Below are 19,916 nucleotides of genomic sequence, written 5' to 3' on the forward strand. Positions count from 1 at the left end.
TTTTGTTGATTTTGACTATTTGTCTCCTGTTGCTAAGGTAGGACTTAAACCAGTCTACAGAACCTATACCGATAGCTTGAAGTTTATTACATAATATATTGTGGTTGACAGTATCGAAGGCCTTTTGCAGGTCTAAGGTTACCATGCCTATGAGGTTCCCCTTTGACATTTCAGTTCTCAGGTAATCCATCAGATTAATAAGGGAGGTGTCGGTTGAGTAGGATCTTCTAAAGCCCGATTGATAGCTATGGAGAATGTTGTTGTCATTAAGGTACTTAACTACTTGAGAATACACCGCCCTCTCTAGAATTTTAGATATTATACTAAGTATACTAACAGGCCTATAGTTGCTTACATCAGACCTACTATTTTTCTTGAAGATAGGAGTGACTCTGGCCTCCTTGAACCCCTCCGGTACTGTATTAGTGGTGATTGATAGATTTATTATGTGAGCAATAGGGATTGACAGTTCAGAAGCACCATCTTTTAGGAACTTAGACGGGATGTTATCAGGGCCTGTGCTCTTAGTTGGGTTTAACCTGCTTAGTTCTTTTTGAATAAAGTCATGAGATACACTTACTAGTTGACAACTGTTTGGGGTTACCCCTTTATTGGTATAGTATGTTTGAAACTTATCAGAGTCTGTGTTAAAGGTATTTGATGCAGCTGGTAGTTTACTTACTAGTGTTGATGCAACAGATGTGTAGTAGAAAACATTATGAAGTTTAACGATGAGAAATTTCAATTACTCAGATATGGTAAACATGAGGAAATTAAAACTTCATCAGAGTACAAAACAAATTCCTTCCACAAAATAGAGCGAAAAACCAACGTCAAAGACCTGGGAGTGATCATGTCGGAGGATCTCACCTTCAAGGACCATAACGTTGTATCATTCGCATCTACTAGAAAAATGGCAGGATGGATAATGAGAACCTTCAAAGCTAGGGATGCCAAGCCTATGATGACACTCTTCAGGTCGCTTGTTCTATCTAGGCTGGAATATTGCTGCATACTAACAGCACCTTTCAAGACAGGTGAAATTGCTGACCTAGAAAAAGTACAGAGAACCTTCACGGCGTGCATAACGGAGATAAAACACCTCAATTACTGGGAGTGCTTGAAGTTCCTGAACCTGTGCTCCCTGGAACGCAGGCGGGAGAGATGCATGATGATATACACCTGGAAAATCCTAGAGGGACTAGTTTACCTGGAGATTTACCTGGAGAGAGTTTCGGGGGTCAACGCCCCCGCGGCCCGGTCTGTGACCAGGCCTCCTGGTGGATCAGCGCCTGATCAACCAGGCTGTTGCTGCTGGCTGCACGCAAACCAACGTATGAGCCACAGCCCGGCTGATCAGGAACTGACTTTAGGTGCTTGTCCAGTGCCAGCTTGAAGACTGCCAGGGGTCTGTTGGTAATCCCCCTTATGTGTGCTGGGAGGCAGTTGAACAGTCTCGGGCCCCTGACACTTATTGTATGGTCTCTTAACGTGCTAGTGACACCCCTGCTTTTCATTGGGGGGATGGTGCATCGTCTGCCAAGTCTTTTGCTTTCGTAGTGAGTGATTTTCGTGTGCAAGTTCGGTACTAGTCCCTCTAGGATTTTCCAGGTGTATATAATCATGTATCTCTCCCTCCTGCGTTCCAGGGAATACAGGTTTAGAAACCTCAAGCGCTCCCAGTAATTGAGGTGTTTTATCTCCGTTATGCGCGCCGTGAAAGTTCTCTGTACATTTTCTAGGTCGGCAATTTCACCTGCCTTGAAAGGTGCTGTTAGAGTGCAGCAATATTCCAGCCTAGATAGAACAAGTGACCTGAAGAGTGTCATCATGGGCTTGGCCTCCCTAGTTTTGAAGGTTCTCATTATCCATCCTGTCATATTTCTAGCAGATGCGATTGATACAATGTTATGGTCCCTGAAGGTGAGATCCTCCGACATAATCACTCCCAGGTCTTTGACGTTGGTGTTTCGCTCTATTTTGTGGCCAGAATTTGTTTTGTACTCTGATGAAGATTTAATTTCCTCATGTTTACCATATCTGAGTAATTGAAATTTCTCATCGTTGAACTTCATATTGTTTTCTGCAGCCCACTGAACACGAAAATCACTCACAATGAAAGCAAAAGACTCGGCAGACATTGCAACATCCCCCCCAATGAAAAGCAGGGGTGCCACTAGCACGTTAAGAGACAATACAGTAAGTGTCAGGGGCCCGAGACTGTTCAACTGCCTCACAGCATACATAAGGGGGATTACCAATAGACCACTGGCTGTCTTCAAGCAGGCACTGGACAAGCACCTAAAGTCGGTACCTGACCAGCCGGGCTGTGGCTCGTACGTTAGGTTGAGTGCAACCAGCAGTAACAGCCTGGTTGATCAGGCTCTGATCCACCAGGAGGCCTGGTCACAGACCGGGCCGCGGGGGCGTTGAACCCCGGAACTCTCTCCAGGTAAACTCCAGGTAATTGAAGCATATATGTGAACAGTATTTAGATATAGGTGGGGAAGTTTTTATTGCATTTGTGGATTTAGAAAAGGCATATGATAGAGTGGATAGGGGAGCAATGTGGCAGATGTTGCAAGTATATGGAATAGGTGGTAAGTTACTAAATGCTGTAAAGAGTTTTTATGGGGATAGTGAGGCTCAGGTTAGGGTGTGTAGAAGAGAGGGAGAATACTTCCCGGTAAAAGTAGGTCTTAGACAGGGATGTGTAATGTCACCATGGTTGTTTAATATATTTATAGATGGGGTTGTAAAGGAAGTAAATGCTAGGGTGTTCGGGAGAGGGGTGGGATTAAATTTTGGGGAATCAAATACAAAATGGGAATTGACACAGTTACTTTTTGCTGATGATATTATGCTTATGGGAGATTCTAAAGAAAAATTGCAAAGGTTAGTGGACGAGTTTGGGAGTGTGTGTAAAGGTAGAAAATTGGAAGTGAACTAAAAAAGAGTAAGGTGATGAGGGTATCAAATGATTTAGATAAAGAAAAATTGGATATCAAATTGGGGAGGAGGAGTATGGAAGAAGTGAATGTTTTCAGATATTTGGGAGTTGATGTGTCAGTGGATGGATTTATGAAGGATGAGGTTAATCATAGAATTGATGAAGGAAAAAAGGCAAGTGGTGCATTGAGGTATATTTGGAGACAAAAAAACGTTATCTATGGAGGCAAAGAAGGGAATGTATGAAAGTATAGTAGTACCAACACTCTTATATGGGTGTGAAGGTTGGGTTGTAAATCCTGCAGCGAGGAGACGGTTGGAGGCAGTGGAAATGTCCTGTCTAAGGGCAATGTGTGGTGTAAATATTATGCAGTAAATTCAGTGTGGAAATTAGGAGGTGTGGAGTTAATAGAAGTATTAGTCAGAGGGCTGAAGAGGGGTTGTTGAGGTGGTTTGGTCATTTAGGGAGAATGGATTAAAGTAGAATGACATGACATGGAATTTTATTGATAGAATATGTTGACAGAAAACACAAACATGAATACATTGGTACAAAATATCAAAGATTATAAATCTCTTCCTGATCCTCTGAAGCCGGACGTGAGCCAAGTATGCTGCAAGCATTTTTCCTTTGGATGGCCATGCTGTGATGCTGGAACATGAAAGTGGCTGCCCTTGGGTCCCTGGCGGTGTCGATGAGTCTGGAACCCAGTTCTTTAAGGAAATGTGTGGCATTTTTTTCCCATGATCCCAAGGTCTCTGATCCCACTGGGACAAATTGATACTGTTGGCTTATGTCCCTATACTTGCTGATCTTGTACTCCTCCCTGTGGTCAGCAGCTCCTCCCTGTCGCCCAACAATGTGATGGATGTAGGTGTCAGCCAGTGTGGACACATAGGTATAGTCCCATGCTAAGAGCTTGCCATTCTTCCAAGGATAGATGGTGATCCTATCTGGGCAGTTTGCTGGGTTGTGGGTATTGCTGGCTGCTAGTGATCGGGGCTCTCTCTCTTGGCTGGGCATCCTGCTGTAGCAAGGGTTCTCTTTATGATGTCATTGACTTCACTGTGTCTTGCATGTCAACCTTCAGTTTTGGAAGAGTTAAGACCATGTAGACCATGTTAGTCGGCTTGCGCATCACGGCAAATACACGTATATTTCGTGTGAATTGGGGCAGCAAGGCGTAGAGCCAATGCAATACAGAGGGTCTTTGGGTCGAGGCATGTTCCCATTGCCGAAATGGGAATTGCTTGGAGGAAGTTCCAAGAGTGAAGTGCACTCAAAGCTTGGAGACGGGCAGTCTCCCTGTCTGATGTTACAGCCCTAACATTATATATATATATATATATATATATATATATATATATATATATATATATATATATATATATATATATATATATATATATATATATATATATATATATATATATATACATATATAATATGAGTGCAGATTTTTTTTATATTAAGTTCAAACTCTTGAAGAGCGGTGGGGGTGTGATGTCTGGCGCAGGAATTTGTGACCATCTGCACAGCAGCTTTTTTTTATTATTAATGGTTTAAGGTAATTGGTTGTGGTTGATCTCCAAGCACAAATACCATAGGTGAAGTAAGGATAGATTAGAGAATGGTGTACTGTAAGTGCGAGTAGTGCCGTTTGGGGTACATAGTACCGTATCTTGGAGAGGATGCCTACTGTTTTGGATGCTTTCTTGGATATATGTTGCATATGGGTCTGAAATTTAAGGTTACAGTCAAGGTGAAGACCTAAATATTTGCCTTCTGTGCGTCATGTAATGGGGGGAACCATTAATTAACTGTTAAGTTGCATACTTATAGCTCTATTTCCAAACAGCATGAAATTTTGTCTATATTACGTGTGGGTTTGTTGGTCGTCATCCACACAGATATTTTTAGTAGTTCGTCGTAAACAGTGCCTCTAAGCATAGTCGGGTTTGAGTGACAGAAGAGACAAGTAGCATCATCTGCGAATAGAACTGGTTTAAAGAGTTGAGATGCGTTGAGAAGGTCATTGCTGTTAATGAGGAAGAGTAGCGGACCAAGGATACTACACTGTGGCACTCCAGCAACTATAGGATGAGAAGTTGAGGCAATGTCATTTGTGTAGTAGGCATATTGGTGTCTATTGCTAAGATTTTAGATATTCAAGGGAATGTCCGCTGACTTCGTAATGTTCTAATTTAAGGTGCAAGAGATTGTAGTCCACTGTATGGAATGCTTTCCGTAGGTCTGTGAAGAGCCCCACAGGATATTATTTTTTTTTCCTGTGCTTCATATAACAGTTCGAGCATTTGTGTAATTGCCTCAACAACAACAACAGTCTCCTGGGGATTTCTGCACCAACCTTCGTCGGGTGTGGACGTCTCGCTCTCACCTGAGTATCAGCGACAAATTTCCTCCACTCTCTCTGGGACACTTGTCCTCATCTACTTTGCTCGCGTAGTGTAACTGTGTATACCTGAATAAACTTATACCTTACAGGAGGGGCACCTGTCATCAGCCCCATTGGAAATGAATCACTTTGACTTTTTTGTGTTATCCTAGATTCTTTACACATAAGCTGGTATGTATGATAATCTATGTAACTTTATTTACGTATACCTTAATAAACTTACAAACTTAGTAGCTCACTTTTAACCAGCTCCATTTTCCGCTCTGCGGATAATTCTCTAACAGTTTTGATGGGAAGCCGGTCATTGAACTTGAGTGGGCGTGTGGGTATCCCGCTCTGCTGGGGCTTGACAAGGTGCTCCATCTGATCTAATTGGGAACTTCTAATTCCTGTTTCTATTTACAAAGGAACTCTTGTTCCTTTTTCTTTCATGGTGCAGCTTTGTGCAACGAATCTTCCCGTTCCTCGTGAAGTTGGGTTCGAGACTGCGTGAGCCGTCACTGGTCCTGATAAACCCAACATACAAACAAATAAACAAAACAAATCTCAGGGGACTTCTGCGCCAACCATCGTCGTGTGTGGATGTCTCTCTCTCTCTCTCGCCCCAGTCTCTCTTGAGATGCTTGTCTTCATCTATTTTGCCCGCCGGGCACTCTACAGGAGGGGCACCTGTACATCAGCTTACTTTAGCCAGCTCCATGTTTTCCGCTCTGCGGAAAATTCTTTAGCGGACTTCGGTGGGAATCCGGTTACTGAACTCAGGTTGGGGTTGTGGGCGTCCCTCTCTGCTGGCGCTTGGCAAGGACGTCCACCGGATCTAATTGGAAACTTCAAGTTTCTATCTCTATTTACAAAGGAACTTTTTTCCTTTTCTTTCATCGACCAGCCTTGGGCAACAAATCACAAGACTCACAGAAGGAAAATTCCTAGAAATCCACCTAGACAGTAGCCTCAAATTCCAGACACATGTACAACAAATTTCCAAGAAAATCTCTAAGACAGTAGGCATACTACCAAAGATACGATACTATGCTCCACAATCAGCTCTCCTTGCACTGTATCACTTACTCATCTACCCTTATCTCACATATGGAATTTGTGCATGGGGATCAGCAACATTAAATCACCTAAGACCTCTAATAACCCAGCAGAGGCTGCAATCAGAATGATAATTGAACATTAAAATGGTATAAAATACCGACAGGTTGTTAGGTAAGACATATGCAACAGTTAGGTATCTTTATTTCGAAACGTTTCGCCTACACAGTAGGCTTCTTCAGTCGAGTACAGAAAAGCTGATACAAGCAGAAGAGACTTGAAGACGATGTAATCAGTCCATCACCCTTAAAGTTTTGAGGTGGTCAGTCCCTCAGTCTGGAGAAGAGCATTGTTCCATAGTCTGAAACAATATGGAGTAGAAGTGACAGGATGGAGCCTTATATAGCGCCAGGAGGTGAGACGTAGGTCACTAGTAGAACGCAGATGTTGGGAGGTCAGGTCCCTCTCAAATCCAGCCGTTCTTCAAGTCTCTTCTGCTTGTATCAGCTTTTCTGTACTCGACTGAAGAAGCCTACTGTGTAGGCGAAACGTTTCGAAATAAAGATACCTAACTGTTGCATATGTGTCTTACCTAACAACAGAATGATGATAAATTCCCACTCTCGGCAGCATACTCCACCTCTATTCAAAAGTCAATTTGCTCACAATGAAGAACATCCACACTTATTCATGTGCCTACTCTTTTTGATTATAATAATAATAATCATGTGCCTACTACATACATAGAACAATACATGCAAACATAAACCCTCCACTCAAACATCTCACCAACCTTAGCAGGACACATGACCATAACATAAGACAGATCTCTTTTTGATGTACCCTGTGTCCATATCACAGTGTAAAAACTCTATTCACATAAAGGACCCCAAAATCTGGAATTCATTACCAGAACATACTAAAGTAACCAGGCCTGAAAATCAATTTAAGACTCTTCTAAAAAAAAAAAAAATACTTGCTCGCCCAACATTAAATAATCAACACTCAATATTTAACACTACCAATAATTCTCCCAATTATTTAATTCTTAAAATCATCTTGTTTGTTATACATTATAATGCGACAAATTTGCAGAACTACAATGGGCTTTGGTGGCCTGGTGGTTAACGCTCTCGCTTCACACGGTGAGGGCCTGGGTTCGATTCCCAGCTAGAGTAGAAACATTGAGCGTGTTTCTTTCCACCTATTGTCTATGTTCCCCATCAGTAAAATGGGTACCTGGGTGTTAGTCGACTGGTGTGGGTCGCATCCTGGGACACTGACCTAATTTGCCCAACATGCGGAGCATAACAAGGGGCTTTCTGTATAGTAGTATGTCATTGTTGTCAGCTAGGCCTGTATACCTTGTACATGTAATTGTACTAAAACAAATTATTATTATTATTATTATTATTATTATTATTATTATTATTATTATTATTATTATTATTATTATTATTATTATTATTATTATTATTATTATTATTATTATTATTATTATTATTATTATTATTATTATTATTATTATTATTATTATTATTATTATTATTATTATTATTATTATTATTATTATTATTATTATTATTATTATTATTATTATTATTATTATTATTATTATTATTATTATTATTATTATTATTATTATTATTATTATTATTATTATTATTATTATCGAAATGTTCAAATTTCATTGTTTCAAATACTCAATTGTTCTTCACATTGTAAATTGGTTACGGTAATTTTTACCACTGAACCTTTCATTGCTTGTTAATCTTAAGTTAATTTTAAGCCTGCCCATAATGCTCTGCATACAAGGGGCTTTTAGCATGTACACCCAGCTAATATAATTCCTTGTACAATTATGTATCATGTCCAAATAAACTACATGAATATGAATATGAACATCGGGAAGTCGGGCTCGATACGGCTCATGAAGTCAGTGGCCCTGATAAACCCAACAAACAAAGAAAGATAGTCTCATTGTAAGTGTTTAACAAAGTATATATTATAGAATTTAAACTTTTAGAGTGGTTTTTGTATAGTAAAATATGTGGATTAAACCTAGGATACCTATTTAAATAAAATAAACGTGATTTATTTCCACTTGAGTCACTGTGTTGTATAATTACATAAGTTTCATTTTATCTTTACAAAGAAATATATATTCATGCCGTCTCCAACTCTGTCGTTAATAAGTGCGAGTTAGACCTGCCTAGGAGATGCCATTAGGGCTACTGCAGTGTTCTAATATTCATATTTATGTACAGCATAGTAAGTCACTATCCTCCCTGTCTGGTGACCCTCAGGCTGACCTTCACTAATGACCTGGTCCAGGACCGTCACCACTCAGGATACTACTGCCATGACCTCTCAAGTTCACAAACAATTAATACACTTTGTCATGGTTTATTGTCCTCTCAACTGAATGACACTTTGGTACTTTGTTGTTCGATACGTGAATTGAAAAACACATCCTACTGTGGTCTTTTGTCGAGCAATACAACGGTTAGTACCTGGCTATTATATATGATAGAACATGTTTTTACATACATATGTACATATGTATGTATGTATATCATGCTGAATAGGTAAAACTTGCAAGTTTGGCTTAAATAGCAACACTCTTCTTGCCGAATAACGCAAGCAAAAATTTGTGTACGCAGTAATTTTGCAAAAATCATTCTGAACGTAATAAAAAAATATATTTCATTGTGTTTGTTTATTATTGAATTATTGTAAACTTATCTAAAATATACTTAGTTCGATTAGGCTAAATTAAATTGCACTTGTAAGTTTTCTAAAGTTCTCTTGGTACAAAATTATTACTTTTTACATTAACATAAATGAAAACATTAGAAAGAACTCATTTAATTTTAAATGAGTTCTTGCTAATTGACCAATTTTACCTATTTGGCACAACATAAATATATATATATGTATGTATGTATACGTACATACATTATTTATTTGTTTATTTAACTTATTTTCTGACCACTTGGAGTGTTCAGTATTGTCAGACTGATCTGATTTATATTTGGTTAACATAGAAGTAGCTGTCAGGTCTTGTAATTTTGAAAGCTTTATAATTTGTATTATCTGTACTGTTTCATTATTTGTTGAGCATAAATTTGGTATACAGGGACTTAAGATATAAGTGAAATACATATAGACTTGAATCAATGTATTTGGCTTTACTGGCTTATCCTAGATTTAATATTCAACCTTATCACCAATATTTGCCTGAGTAAACACTCCATGCATATCAAAGTACCCAGAATTTGGAACGATCTATGTGAAGGATAATTTTTTTTTTTTTACCAATAACATTATATCCTGAAACAAACACTGTTACATTTCTGACAAATACTATGTTCTTTAGCTGGTTTATCAAGGTCTTTGACAAAATAATCAATGGTATATATATATAAAATTGCCACTCAGTTTGCTGCAAATAAAGTACTTTTGTCTGTAATTGGGACTGGCTAACCATCTGTCTTTAAAAAGTTATATGCAGTACCTCTACATGGACATCTCTTCTGAAAGCTGCATAAATCTTGTGGTTTATTTAATATATGGGTAATTAAATAATAATATTCAGTTTTGCTCAACAGGCTGTTTGAATCATGGCGATTGCATGCAAGATTACAGTTGAGCCAGTCCTCCTCCTATATATGTTAGCAGTATTCATGCTGCACCCAGCCTTGCAAGATCTTATCTACAGCAAGGTGAACATTGTTCATTTAGAAAGTTGATGTGTGTTTTGTAACAATAATTTTTTTTGTGTGTTGTTGATGGAGATGTTAATGAAACACTAATGTATACAGTATTTTTATAGGTAAAACTATAATAGGACTTCAAATACCTGAAAACTCCAAGTTTATGAAATTTTTCCAATATTCCCTTGTGTTGGCCTTTTGAATAGTAAATTGTGTTTTTTGTGCATTTAAGCCATTTTTTACAATATTATACACTAATGGTTTATAGACAGGATAGTGAAATGTTTTGTAAGAAAAAGGATAGAACTGGTTGGGTTTTGAGGATAGAAATTCTCAATACTTGTCACAGTATATGACAGGTGTTGCTGTTTATACAGTCGGGCCCCGCTTTATGGCGTTTCACCTTACGGCATTCCGCTAATATGGCAGTTATGACCAAAACTCTGTACAGGGAGCAGTCTTTCTAATACGGCGCACCCCACCCGGTTTGTTTACATTCTCCGTGAGCATGTCTCTCTATTATGTCTGGAAACTTTCCAAAATTTCAAGTGTTTTAAAGTTATTGCATATTTTATATGTACTCTGATAATTATACTTATGTGTACCTGTACCTAAATATACTTACACACTGTGCTGGCATGCAGGTACACATTAAAATCACTAAGAATATCCCTCTAGTCTTAATGCCATACTAATAATACTAATACGTACATAATAATGATTACTCTTGGGCACATTAAATGTCTTATTTTATGTTAATATAGACATTTTCATTACTCCATCTATGATATTTTCTTCAAAATTATATAAGAAACACATTACATAGCATATAAACATACTATGTTTATTTGCTATGGAGGTGTGGTAGCCGGGCGGAGGGAAAACATTACATTTTCTCTGGTGCTGGACCAGAGAAAACGTGTATGGATCTGCATTGGCCCAGTCACCCCCTTAACACATAATGCTTTTGTTTACAATTCTCCGCATGAATTATTCATTCTTCCTTTGTTTATGATGCCATCTAAAGGTAGTTGTTAGAAATGATTAAACTCAGTGAACATGGTATGGTAATAATATGGCTCTGGGTCACATTAAATATCGTGTAGCTATGTAGGTTGGTGTAGGTATGTAGCCCAGGCAGACTACATACCTACACTATTATTATTATTATAATCAAGGGAAAGCGCTAAACCCATAGGATTATACAGTGCCTGTGGGGGGATGTGGAAGGTATTCAGGTTTAATTCAGGGAACTGGAGCACAGATCCAATTCCCTAGATCAAGAGCCCCTCACCAGCATCAAGGAACCTTCCTTGAGGGGTACATACCTACATCTACCGGCTACCTTCACCTGACTTCCTACAAATAAATACTTCTCACCTCTCATCCCCTAAGACTACACATATTTTAAGGTAAATGATGAGTGTACTGTATGTGTATTTTATCTCTCTGGGCTGCTTTAAGTATCATATACTATTAAGTTTGGGACAGGGAGCCAGGGCTACCTACACCTGACTTCCTACAAATAAGTACTACTCACTTCTTGCCCTACATTAAGACTACAAATATTTTAAAGTAAGTATTGAATGTACTGTGTATGTATTTTACTTTTTATTGTGTTTTTAATGCCTAGTTCTATTACTAACTTAATATAAGTTAGTGTAAACTTGTTGTCTGGCATTTATATGCATTTATAAGTGGAAAAAATGGTGTTCTGCTTTTTGGCGATGTCTGCTTTCCGGCAGTAGCCTGGAACTTAACTTGCCATATAAGTGGGGCCCTACTGTATTAAGCAGAATGTATGTGCAGAATATTAATAACAAAAAAGGCACAATATTAATGCCTGTGCAGAGAGGTCAGTCGACTAAGAACAGTATGAGAGATTGTAATACTGTACTGGTACATCAGCTGTGTATGGTATGGTAGTTGCCTAGAAAGATATGTTGTGTCATTTATATTCAGGCATTCAGAAAAAATTCTTGAGCAAAGAAAATACAGTATGTATCCAAACATAAATTTAATGATAGGTCTAGTATAATTGATATGTCCTAGCAGTCTTCCTGCTTCCTTATGTCCTGGAATCTTTTTAGCAGTTCTTCAGTATACAGTAAGGCCCCGCTTTACGGCGTTTCGCCTTACGGCGTTCCGCTAATACGGCGATGTCAAATTATGACCAAAATTTGCTATACGGCAAGCGGTCTTTTAAATACGGCGCCCCCACCCGGTTTGTTTACATTTTCCGTGACCACATCTATTATGTCAGGAAACTTTCCAAAATTTCAAGTGTTTTAAAGTTACTACATATTTTATATGTACTCTGATAATTATACTTATGTGTACCTGTACCTAAATGTACTTTCACACTGTGCTGGTGTGCAGGTACACATTAAAATCGCTAAGTCTCTCTCTACTCATGACGATAATACTTCGTAATAATAATCACTCTTGGGCACACTAAATGTCTTATTTTACATCAATATAGGCATTTTCATTCATCCATCTATGATATTTTCCTCAAAATTATATATGAAACCCATTACATAGCATATAAACATGATACATACACTCATAATAAAAATTGATGTAAATATGAGATTTGTTTACAAAGCAGCTGTGTAGGTAGTGTCGGAAGAATTACGTTATCTCTAGTCACACACTGGGGGATAACTGTAGAAAAATATTCTTTTCCTATGCCTTTACTCTATGTATAGCAATTCACGACCCTTGTGGGTTTAGTGCTTTTTATTATTAATAATAATAATAATAATAATAATATTATTATTATTATTATTATTATTATTATTATTATAATATTATTATTATAATAATAATATTATTATTATAATAATATTATTATCATTATTATTATTATTATTATTAATAATATCTTCATTCACTCTAAAAATGGTGTGTTGCTGTTTGTTTATTCTGTACTAACTTGTACAACTTGTACACAATGTAAGAGTATTTGTATTGTGAGGTAATTATTATAATAAGAGGAGAGAGAGAGATTTTGGGAGATGTTAAGTGAATGTATAGGAGCCTTTGAACCAAGTGAGAGAGTAATTGTGGTAGGGGACTTGAATGCTAAAGTAGGAGAAACTTTTAGAGAGGGTGTGGTAGGTAAGTTTGGGGTGCCAGGTGTAAATGATAATGGGAGCCCTTTGATTGAACTTTGTATAGAAAGGGGTTTAGTTATAGGTAATACATATTTTAAGAAAAAGAGGATAAATAAGTATACACGATATGATGTAGGGCGAAATGACAGTAGTTTGTTGGATTATGTATTGGTAGATAAAAGACTGTTGAGTAGACTTCAGGATGTACATGTTTATAGAGGGGCCACAGATATATCAGATCACTTTCTAGTTGTAGCTACACTGAGAGTAAAAGGTAGATGGGATACAAGGAGAATAGAAGCATCAGGGAAGAGAGAGGTGAAGGTTTATAAACTAAAAGAGGAGGCAGTTAGGGTAAGATATAAACAGCTATTGGAGGATAGATGGGCTAATGAGAGCATAGGCAATGGGGTCGAAGAGGTATGGGGTAGGTTTAAAAATGTAGTGTTAGAGTGTTCAGCAGAAGTTTGTGGTTACAGGAAAGTGGGTGCAGGAGGGAAGAGGAGCGATTGGTGGAATGATGATGTAAAGAGAGTAGTAAGGGAGAAAAAGTTAGCATATGAGAAGTTTTTACAAAGTAGAAGTGATGCAAGGAGGGAAGAGTATATGGAGAAAAAGAGAGAAGTTAAGAGAGTGGTGAAGCAATGTAAAAAGAGAGCAAATGAGAGAGTGGGTGAGATGTTATCAACAAATTTTGTTGAAAATAAGAAAAAGTTTTGGAGTGAGATTAACAAGTTAAGAAAGCCTAGAGAACAAATGGATTTGTCAGTTAAAAATAGGAGAGGAGAGTTATTAAATGGAGAGTTAGAGGTATTGGGAAGATGGAAGGAATATTTTGAGGAATTGTTAAATGTTGATGAAGATAGGGAAGCTGTGATTTCGTGTATAGGGCAAGGAGGAATAACATCTTGTAGGAGTGAGGAAGAGCCAGTTGTGAGTGTGGGGGAAGTTCGTGAGGCAGTAGGTAAAATGAAAGGGGGTAAGGCAGCCGGGATTGATGGGATAAAGATAGAAATGTTAAAAGCAGGTGGGGATACAGTTTTGGAGTGGTTGGTGCAATTATTTAATAAATGTATGGAAGAGGGTAAGGTACCTAGGGATTGGCAGAGAGCATGCATAGTTCCTTTGTATAAAGGCAAAGGGGATAAAAGAGAGTGCAAAAATTATAGGGGGATAAGTCTGTTGAGTATACCTGGTAAAGTGTATGGTAGAGTTATAATTGAAAGAATTAAGAGTAAGACGGAGAATAGGATAGCAGATGAACAAGGAGGCTTTAGGAAAGGTAGGGGGTGTGTGGACCAGGTGTTTACAGTGAAACATATAAGTGAACAGTATTTAGATAAGGCTAAAGAGGTCTTTGTGGCATTTATGGATTTGGAAAAGGCGTATGACAGGGTGGATAGGGGGGCAATGTGGCAGATCTTGCAAGTGTATGGTGTAGGAGGTAGGTTACTGAAAGCAGTGAAGAGTTTTTACGAGGATAGTGAGGCTCAAGTTAGAGTATGTAGGAAAGAGGGAAATTTTTTCCCAGTAAAAGTAGGCCTTAGACAAGGATGTGTGATGTCACCGTGGTTGTTTAATATATTTATAGATGGGGTTGTAAGAGAAGTAAATGCGAGGGTCTTGGCAAGAGGCGTGGAGTTAAAAGATAAAGAATCACACACAAAGTGGGAGTTGTCACAGCTGCTCTTTGCTGATGACACTGTGCTCTTGGGAGATTCTGAAGAGAAGTTGCAGAGATTGGTGGATGAATTTGGTAGGGTGTGCAAAAGAAGAAAATTAAAGGTGAATACAGGAAAGAGTAAGGTTATGAGGATAACAAAAAGATTAGGTGATGAAAGATTGAATATCAGATTGGAGGGAGAGAGTATGGAGGAGGTGAACGTATTCAGATATTTGGGAGTGGACGTGTCAGCGGATGGGTCTATGAAAGATGAGGTGAATCATAGAATTGACGAGGGAAAAAGAGTGAGTGGTGCACTTAGGAGTCTGTGGAGACAAAGAACTTTGTCCTTGGAGGCAAAGAGGGGAATGTATGAGAGTATAGTTTTACCAACGCTCTTATATGGGTGTGAAGCGTGGGTGATGAATGTTGCAGCGAGGAGAAGGCTGGAGGCAGTGGAGATGTCATGTCTGAGGGCAATGTGTGGTGTGAATATAATGCAGAGAATTCGTAGTTTGGAAGTTAGGAGGAGGTGCGGGATTACCAAAACTGTTGTCCAGAGGGCTGAGGAAGGGTTGTTGAGGTGGTTCGGACATGTAGAGAGAATGGAGCGAAACAGAATGACTTCAAGAGTGTATCAGTCTGTAGTGGAAGGAAGGCGGGGTAGGGGTCGGCCTAGGAAGGGTTGGAGGGAGGGGGTAAAGGAGGTTTTGTGAGCGAGGGGCTTGGACTTCCAGCAGGCATGCGTGAGCGTGTTTGATAGGAGTGAATGGAGACAAATGGTTTTTAATACTTGACGTGCTGTTGGAGTGTGAGCAAAGTAACATTTATGAAGGGATTCAGGGAAACCGGCAGGCCGGACTTGAGTCCTGGAGATGGGAAGTACAGTGCCTGCACTCTGAAGGAGGGGTGTTAATGTTGCAGTTTAAAAACTGTAGTGTAAAGCACCCTTCTGGCAAGACAGTGATGGAGTGAATGATGGTGAAAGTTTTTCTTTTTCGGGCCACCCTGCCTTGGTGGGAATCGGCCGGTGTGATAATAAAAAAAAAAAATAAAAAAAAAATATTGAGGTAAATGTTTTACAAACTCTTACAAACGTACGTGAATGAACTAAAAGTAGACACATATTAATACGCATTTATTTCGTCTGACCAAGTGATCGTCCACTACCTGTTCAGTTTGTGTTCTTACATTGTCTCAACTCTGTATCTCGTTCTCTCTCTCGTTTACTCTTTTGTTAACTAGTTGGCTCTCATTGACGATGGCGTCTAAAGTTAGCTGTGATAAAAAGAGAAGTCATAAGTCTCTTGATTTAAGTGCCAAGTTAGAGGATGATGGTGTGCCTTTCTGATTTTATTTAATAAACACCCTGCCACTCACCTCTCACACATTAATATTAATATTTTAAGGTAAGTAATAAGTGTACTGTGTGTGCATCTTACCTTTTATTGTGTTTTTAATGCCTATTTCTATTGCTAACTTAATATAAGTTAGTGTAAACTTGTTGTCTGGCATTTATTGCACATTTTATGTGTGCTCTGATAATAATACTTGTGGAGCTAATATAATTTAGTGTAAACTTGTTGTCTGGCATTTATATGCATTTATAAATGGAAAAAAATGAAGTTCTGCCTTCCGGCGATGTCTGCTTTCCGGCTACAGCCTGGAACCTAACCTGCCGTATAAGTGGGGCCCTACTGTACAGCCTCTCCTCACTTAGTGACATACTTGTTTACCGACGTCTCAGAATTATGACAGGCTCTCTGACCAGTATTCATACCTAAATAATGTATATTAGAGCTGAGCTGATTTCCTCTATTCTGTTAATTTCAATATACAGTACACTATTGTATAAACATTTAAAAATATACTACCAGAAATGTTATAAATGGTGCAAAGGTGACATCAAAATAATATCAAAGATAGTTGACACAAACCCACTACCATTATAGTATGCTCCTCATATTCCGACAAATTCATTTAACGACGTGGTCTTAGAATGGAACTCCATCGTTTAGCGAGGATAGGCTGTACTTGGTTTGAGTGAATATTAACTATCATAATCACAGTGGCCTGTTCTTATTGTCTTCTATTTTTTAATCTACCTAGATCCTCCTACTGTACATGCTCTTTGCTGTTGAAATTGCTTTAAGTATTTTTTGATTATACAGATTTACCTTACATATTTTTTATCTCTTTTGGTTCTTGATATACAGTATTTTTGTTCTGCTCAGATCACCTTTATTACTTTACATGTATGACAAAGTAACATAAAATCCCTTGCCAAGTACAGTGGACCCTCGCCTAACGCTATTAATCCGTTCCTGAGAGCTCAGCGTTAGGCAAATTAATTTTCCGCATAAGAAATAATGGAAATCAAATTAATCCGTTCCTGACACCCCAAAGTATGAACAAAAAAATTTTTTTACCACATGAAATATTAATTTTAATACACACAAACTGAAGAAGACATGCACAGTTACATGACACTTATCTTTATTGAAGATCTGGTGATGATTGATGGGATGGGAGGAGGAGAGACGTGGATGGTGTTAATGTTTAGAAGGGGAATCCCCTTCCATTAGGACTTGAGGTGGCAAGTCCTTTTCCGGGGTTACTTCCCTTCTTCTTTTAATGCCACTAGGACCAGCTTGAGAGTCACTGGACCTCTGTCGCACAACATATCTGTCCATAGAGGCCTGTACCTCCCATTCCTTTATGACATTCCTAAAGTGTTTTACAACATTGCCAGGGTAATAGCCACCAGCATGGCTTGCAATAGCTGTGTGAGGGTGATTTTCATCAAAAAAGGTTTGCACTTTAAGCCACATTGCACACATTTCCTTAATCTTTGAAGTAGGCAACTTCCTCAATTTCTCTATCCCCTCCTCCAAAGCAGTTTCCTCAGGTGTGGCCTCTTGCTGTTGAAGATGATCTAGCAGCTCATCAGTGGTTAGTTCTTCATTGTCGTCCTCCAACAACTCTTCCACATCCTCCCCACTAACCTCCAACCCCAAGGACTTCCTCAATGCCACAATGGATTCCTCAACTGGCATAGGATTCCCAGGGTTAGCCTCAAACCCTTCAAAATCCCTTTTGTCTACACATTCTGGCCACAGTGTCTTCCAAGCAGAGTTCAAGGTCCTCTTAGTCACTTCCTCCCAAGCCTTACCTATAATGTTTATACAATTGAGGATGCTAAAGTGATCTATCCAAAACTCTCTTTGAGTCAATTGAGTTTCTGAGGTCACTACAAAGCACCTTTTAAACATAGCTTTTGTGGACAGTTTCTTGAAGTTGGAAATGACCTGCTGGTCCATGGGCTGCAGGAGAGGAGTGGTATTAGGAGGCAAAAACTTGACCTTAATGAAGCTCATTTCCGCAGAAAGTCGCTCTGCCATGTCTGAAGGATGACCAGGAGCATTGTCTAATACCAGGAGGCGCTTAAGGTCTAATTTCTTTTCAGTTAGGTAATTTTTCACAGTGGGAGCAAATGCATGGTATAACCAGTCATAGAAAAAGTCCCTAGTGACCCATGCCTTACTGTTTGCCCTCCACAGCACACACAAATTAGCCTTGAGGACATTGTTTTTCCTGAACACTCTGGGAGTTTGAGTGATACACCAATAAAGGTTTCACTTTGCAATCACCACTAGCATTGGCACCCATCAACAGAGTAAGCCTGTCTTTCATAGTCTTATGTCCTGGGAGTGCCTTTTCCTCCTGAGTAATGTAGGTCCTGCTTGGCATTTTCTTCCAAAACAGGCCTGTTTTGTCACAATTAAACACTTGTTCAGGTTTCAGTCCTTCACTGTCTATGTACTCCTTGAATTCCTGCACATATTTTTCAGCCACTTTGTGGTCCGAACTGGCAGCCTCACCATGCCTTATCACACTATGTATGCCACTACGATTCTTAAATCTCTCAAACCAACCTTTGCTGGCCTTAAATTCACTCGCATCACCACTAGTTGCAGGCATTTTTCTAATCAAATCGTCATGCAACTTCCTAGCCTTTTCACATATTGTCAGCTCAGCATGTGTGAGCATGTTAGATAGGAGCAAATCGAAACAGATGGTTTTTAGGACTGTTGGAGTGTGAGCAAGGTAAGATTTATGAAGGGATTCAGGGAAACCAGCAGGCTGGACTCGAGTCCTGGAGATGGGAAATACAGTGCTGCACTACAGTGCAGCGGGAAAGAGTTTTTAGAACATCTGTGGAGGGTGAGAGATCATGAAGGCTAATTAAATTGTTGAATATGTAAAACACTGCTTAAAATGTATAGGTCTTATGCATAATTTATTTAATCTTTCTAACCTTACAGCCATTTTTTTTCTTCGCTTTTGTTTGCAAATAAATTCTTTGTCTTTGAAAGAATATAAAATTATAGAATGTGTAGGAACATGACACACATGAAGAAATTATGGAATGTAGGATCACCAGGCAAGACTGCAGTTTGTGGGCAAAAATATAATAAAATTAAGAGAAACCATTTTGTTTTGATCACACTGGTACAGAATTTACATAGTACTTATATACAGTACCTGTATTACTGGAGTAAAGATTGTATACTTTATTATACATTACACACTTCATGTACTAGTTTTATTGATTCTGTAGTGGGAAACTTTTAGCATTCTATTATTACAGGTGTGTCTAGAGGATTACACCGAAAGTATATGTGATAACCTATATGCCCCAGAGAATCATCTGGCTCTTGACACAGTCCAGACTGGTTCTTCACACTGGGTTCAAGGATCCACCTTCATGCTAGCTGTTCCATCCATTGTCACAGCTCAGTTCCTTGGTTCTTGGAGCGACACTTATGGACGGAAAATACCCATGCTATTACCCCCAGTAGGTGAGTATCAAAATTTCCACTCATAACTCACACTGTAGTACAGTAATAGACATAGTACAAGGTGTCCCAGAATTATGGAACAGTGAGAATATAATAAGGCACGATACCCTGACTGGGACAATACACAAATGACAGTATTCTGGTCCAAGTCA

The 19,916-nt window shown here is 38.8% G+C and overlaps 1 protein-coding gene across 3 annotated transcripts in view; it reads left to right on the forward strand.

Moving 5' to 3' along the window:
- Positions 1 to 8,252: 8,252 nt before the first annotated feature.
- Positions 8,253 to 19,916, forward strand: part of LOC128697726 (proton-coupled folate transporter) — a 41,933-nt gene continuing 30,269 nt past the window's right edge. For 2 of the 3 annotated variants that reach the window (XM_053789589.2, XM_053789590.2), the window contains exons 1-4: positions 8,253 to 8,386; positions 8,711 to 8,909; positions 10,016 to 10,129; positions 19,554 to 19,764. In XM_053789589.2, coding sequence (XP_053645564.1) covers positions 10,028 to 10,129; positions 19,554 to 19,764 — 313 coding nt within the window. In that variant the 5' untranslated portion in view covers positions 8,253 to 8,386; positions 8,711 to 8,909; positions 10,016 to 10,027. The remainder of the gene's footprint in view (positions 8,387 to 8,710; positions 8,910 to 10,015; positions 10,130 to 19,553; positions 19,765 to 19,916) is intronic. The other variant, XM_070099730.1, reaches the window with a different exon arrangement.

Source organism: Cherax quadricarinatus, chromosome 68 (genome assembly GCF_038502225.1).
Source record: "Cherax quadricarinatus isolate ZL_2023a chromosome 68, ASM3850222v1, whole genome shotgun sequence".
Classification (NCBI taxonomy): Eukaryota; Metazoa; Arthropoda; class Malacostraca; order Decapoda; family Parastacidae; genus Cherax; species Cherax quadricarinatus.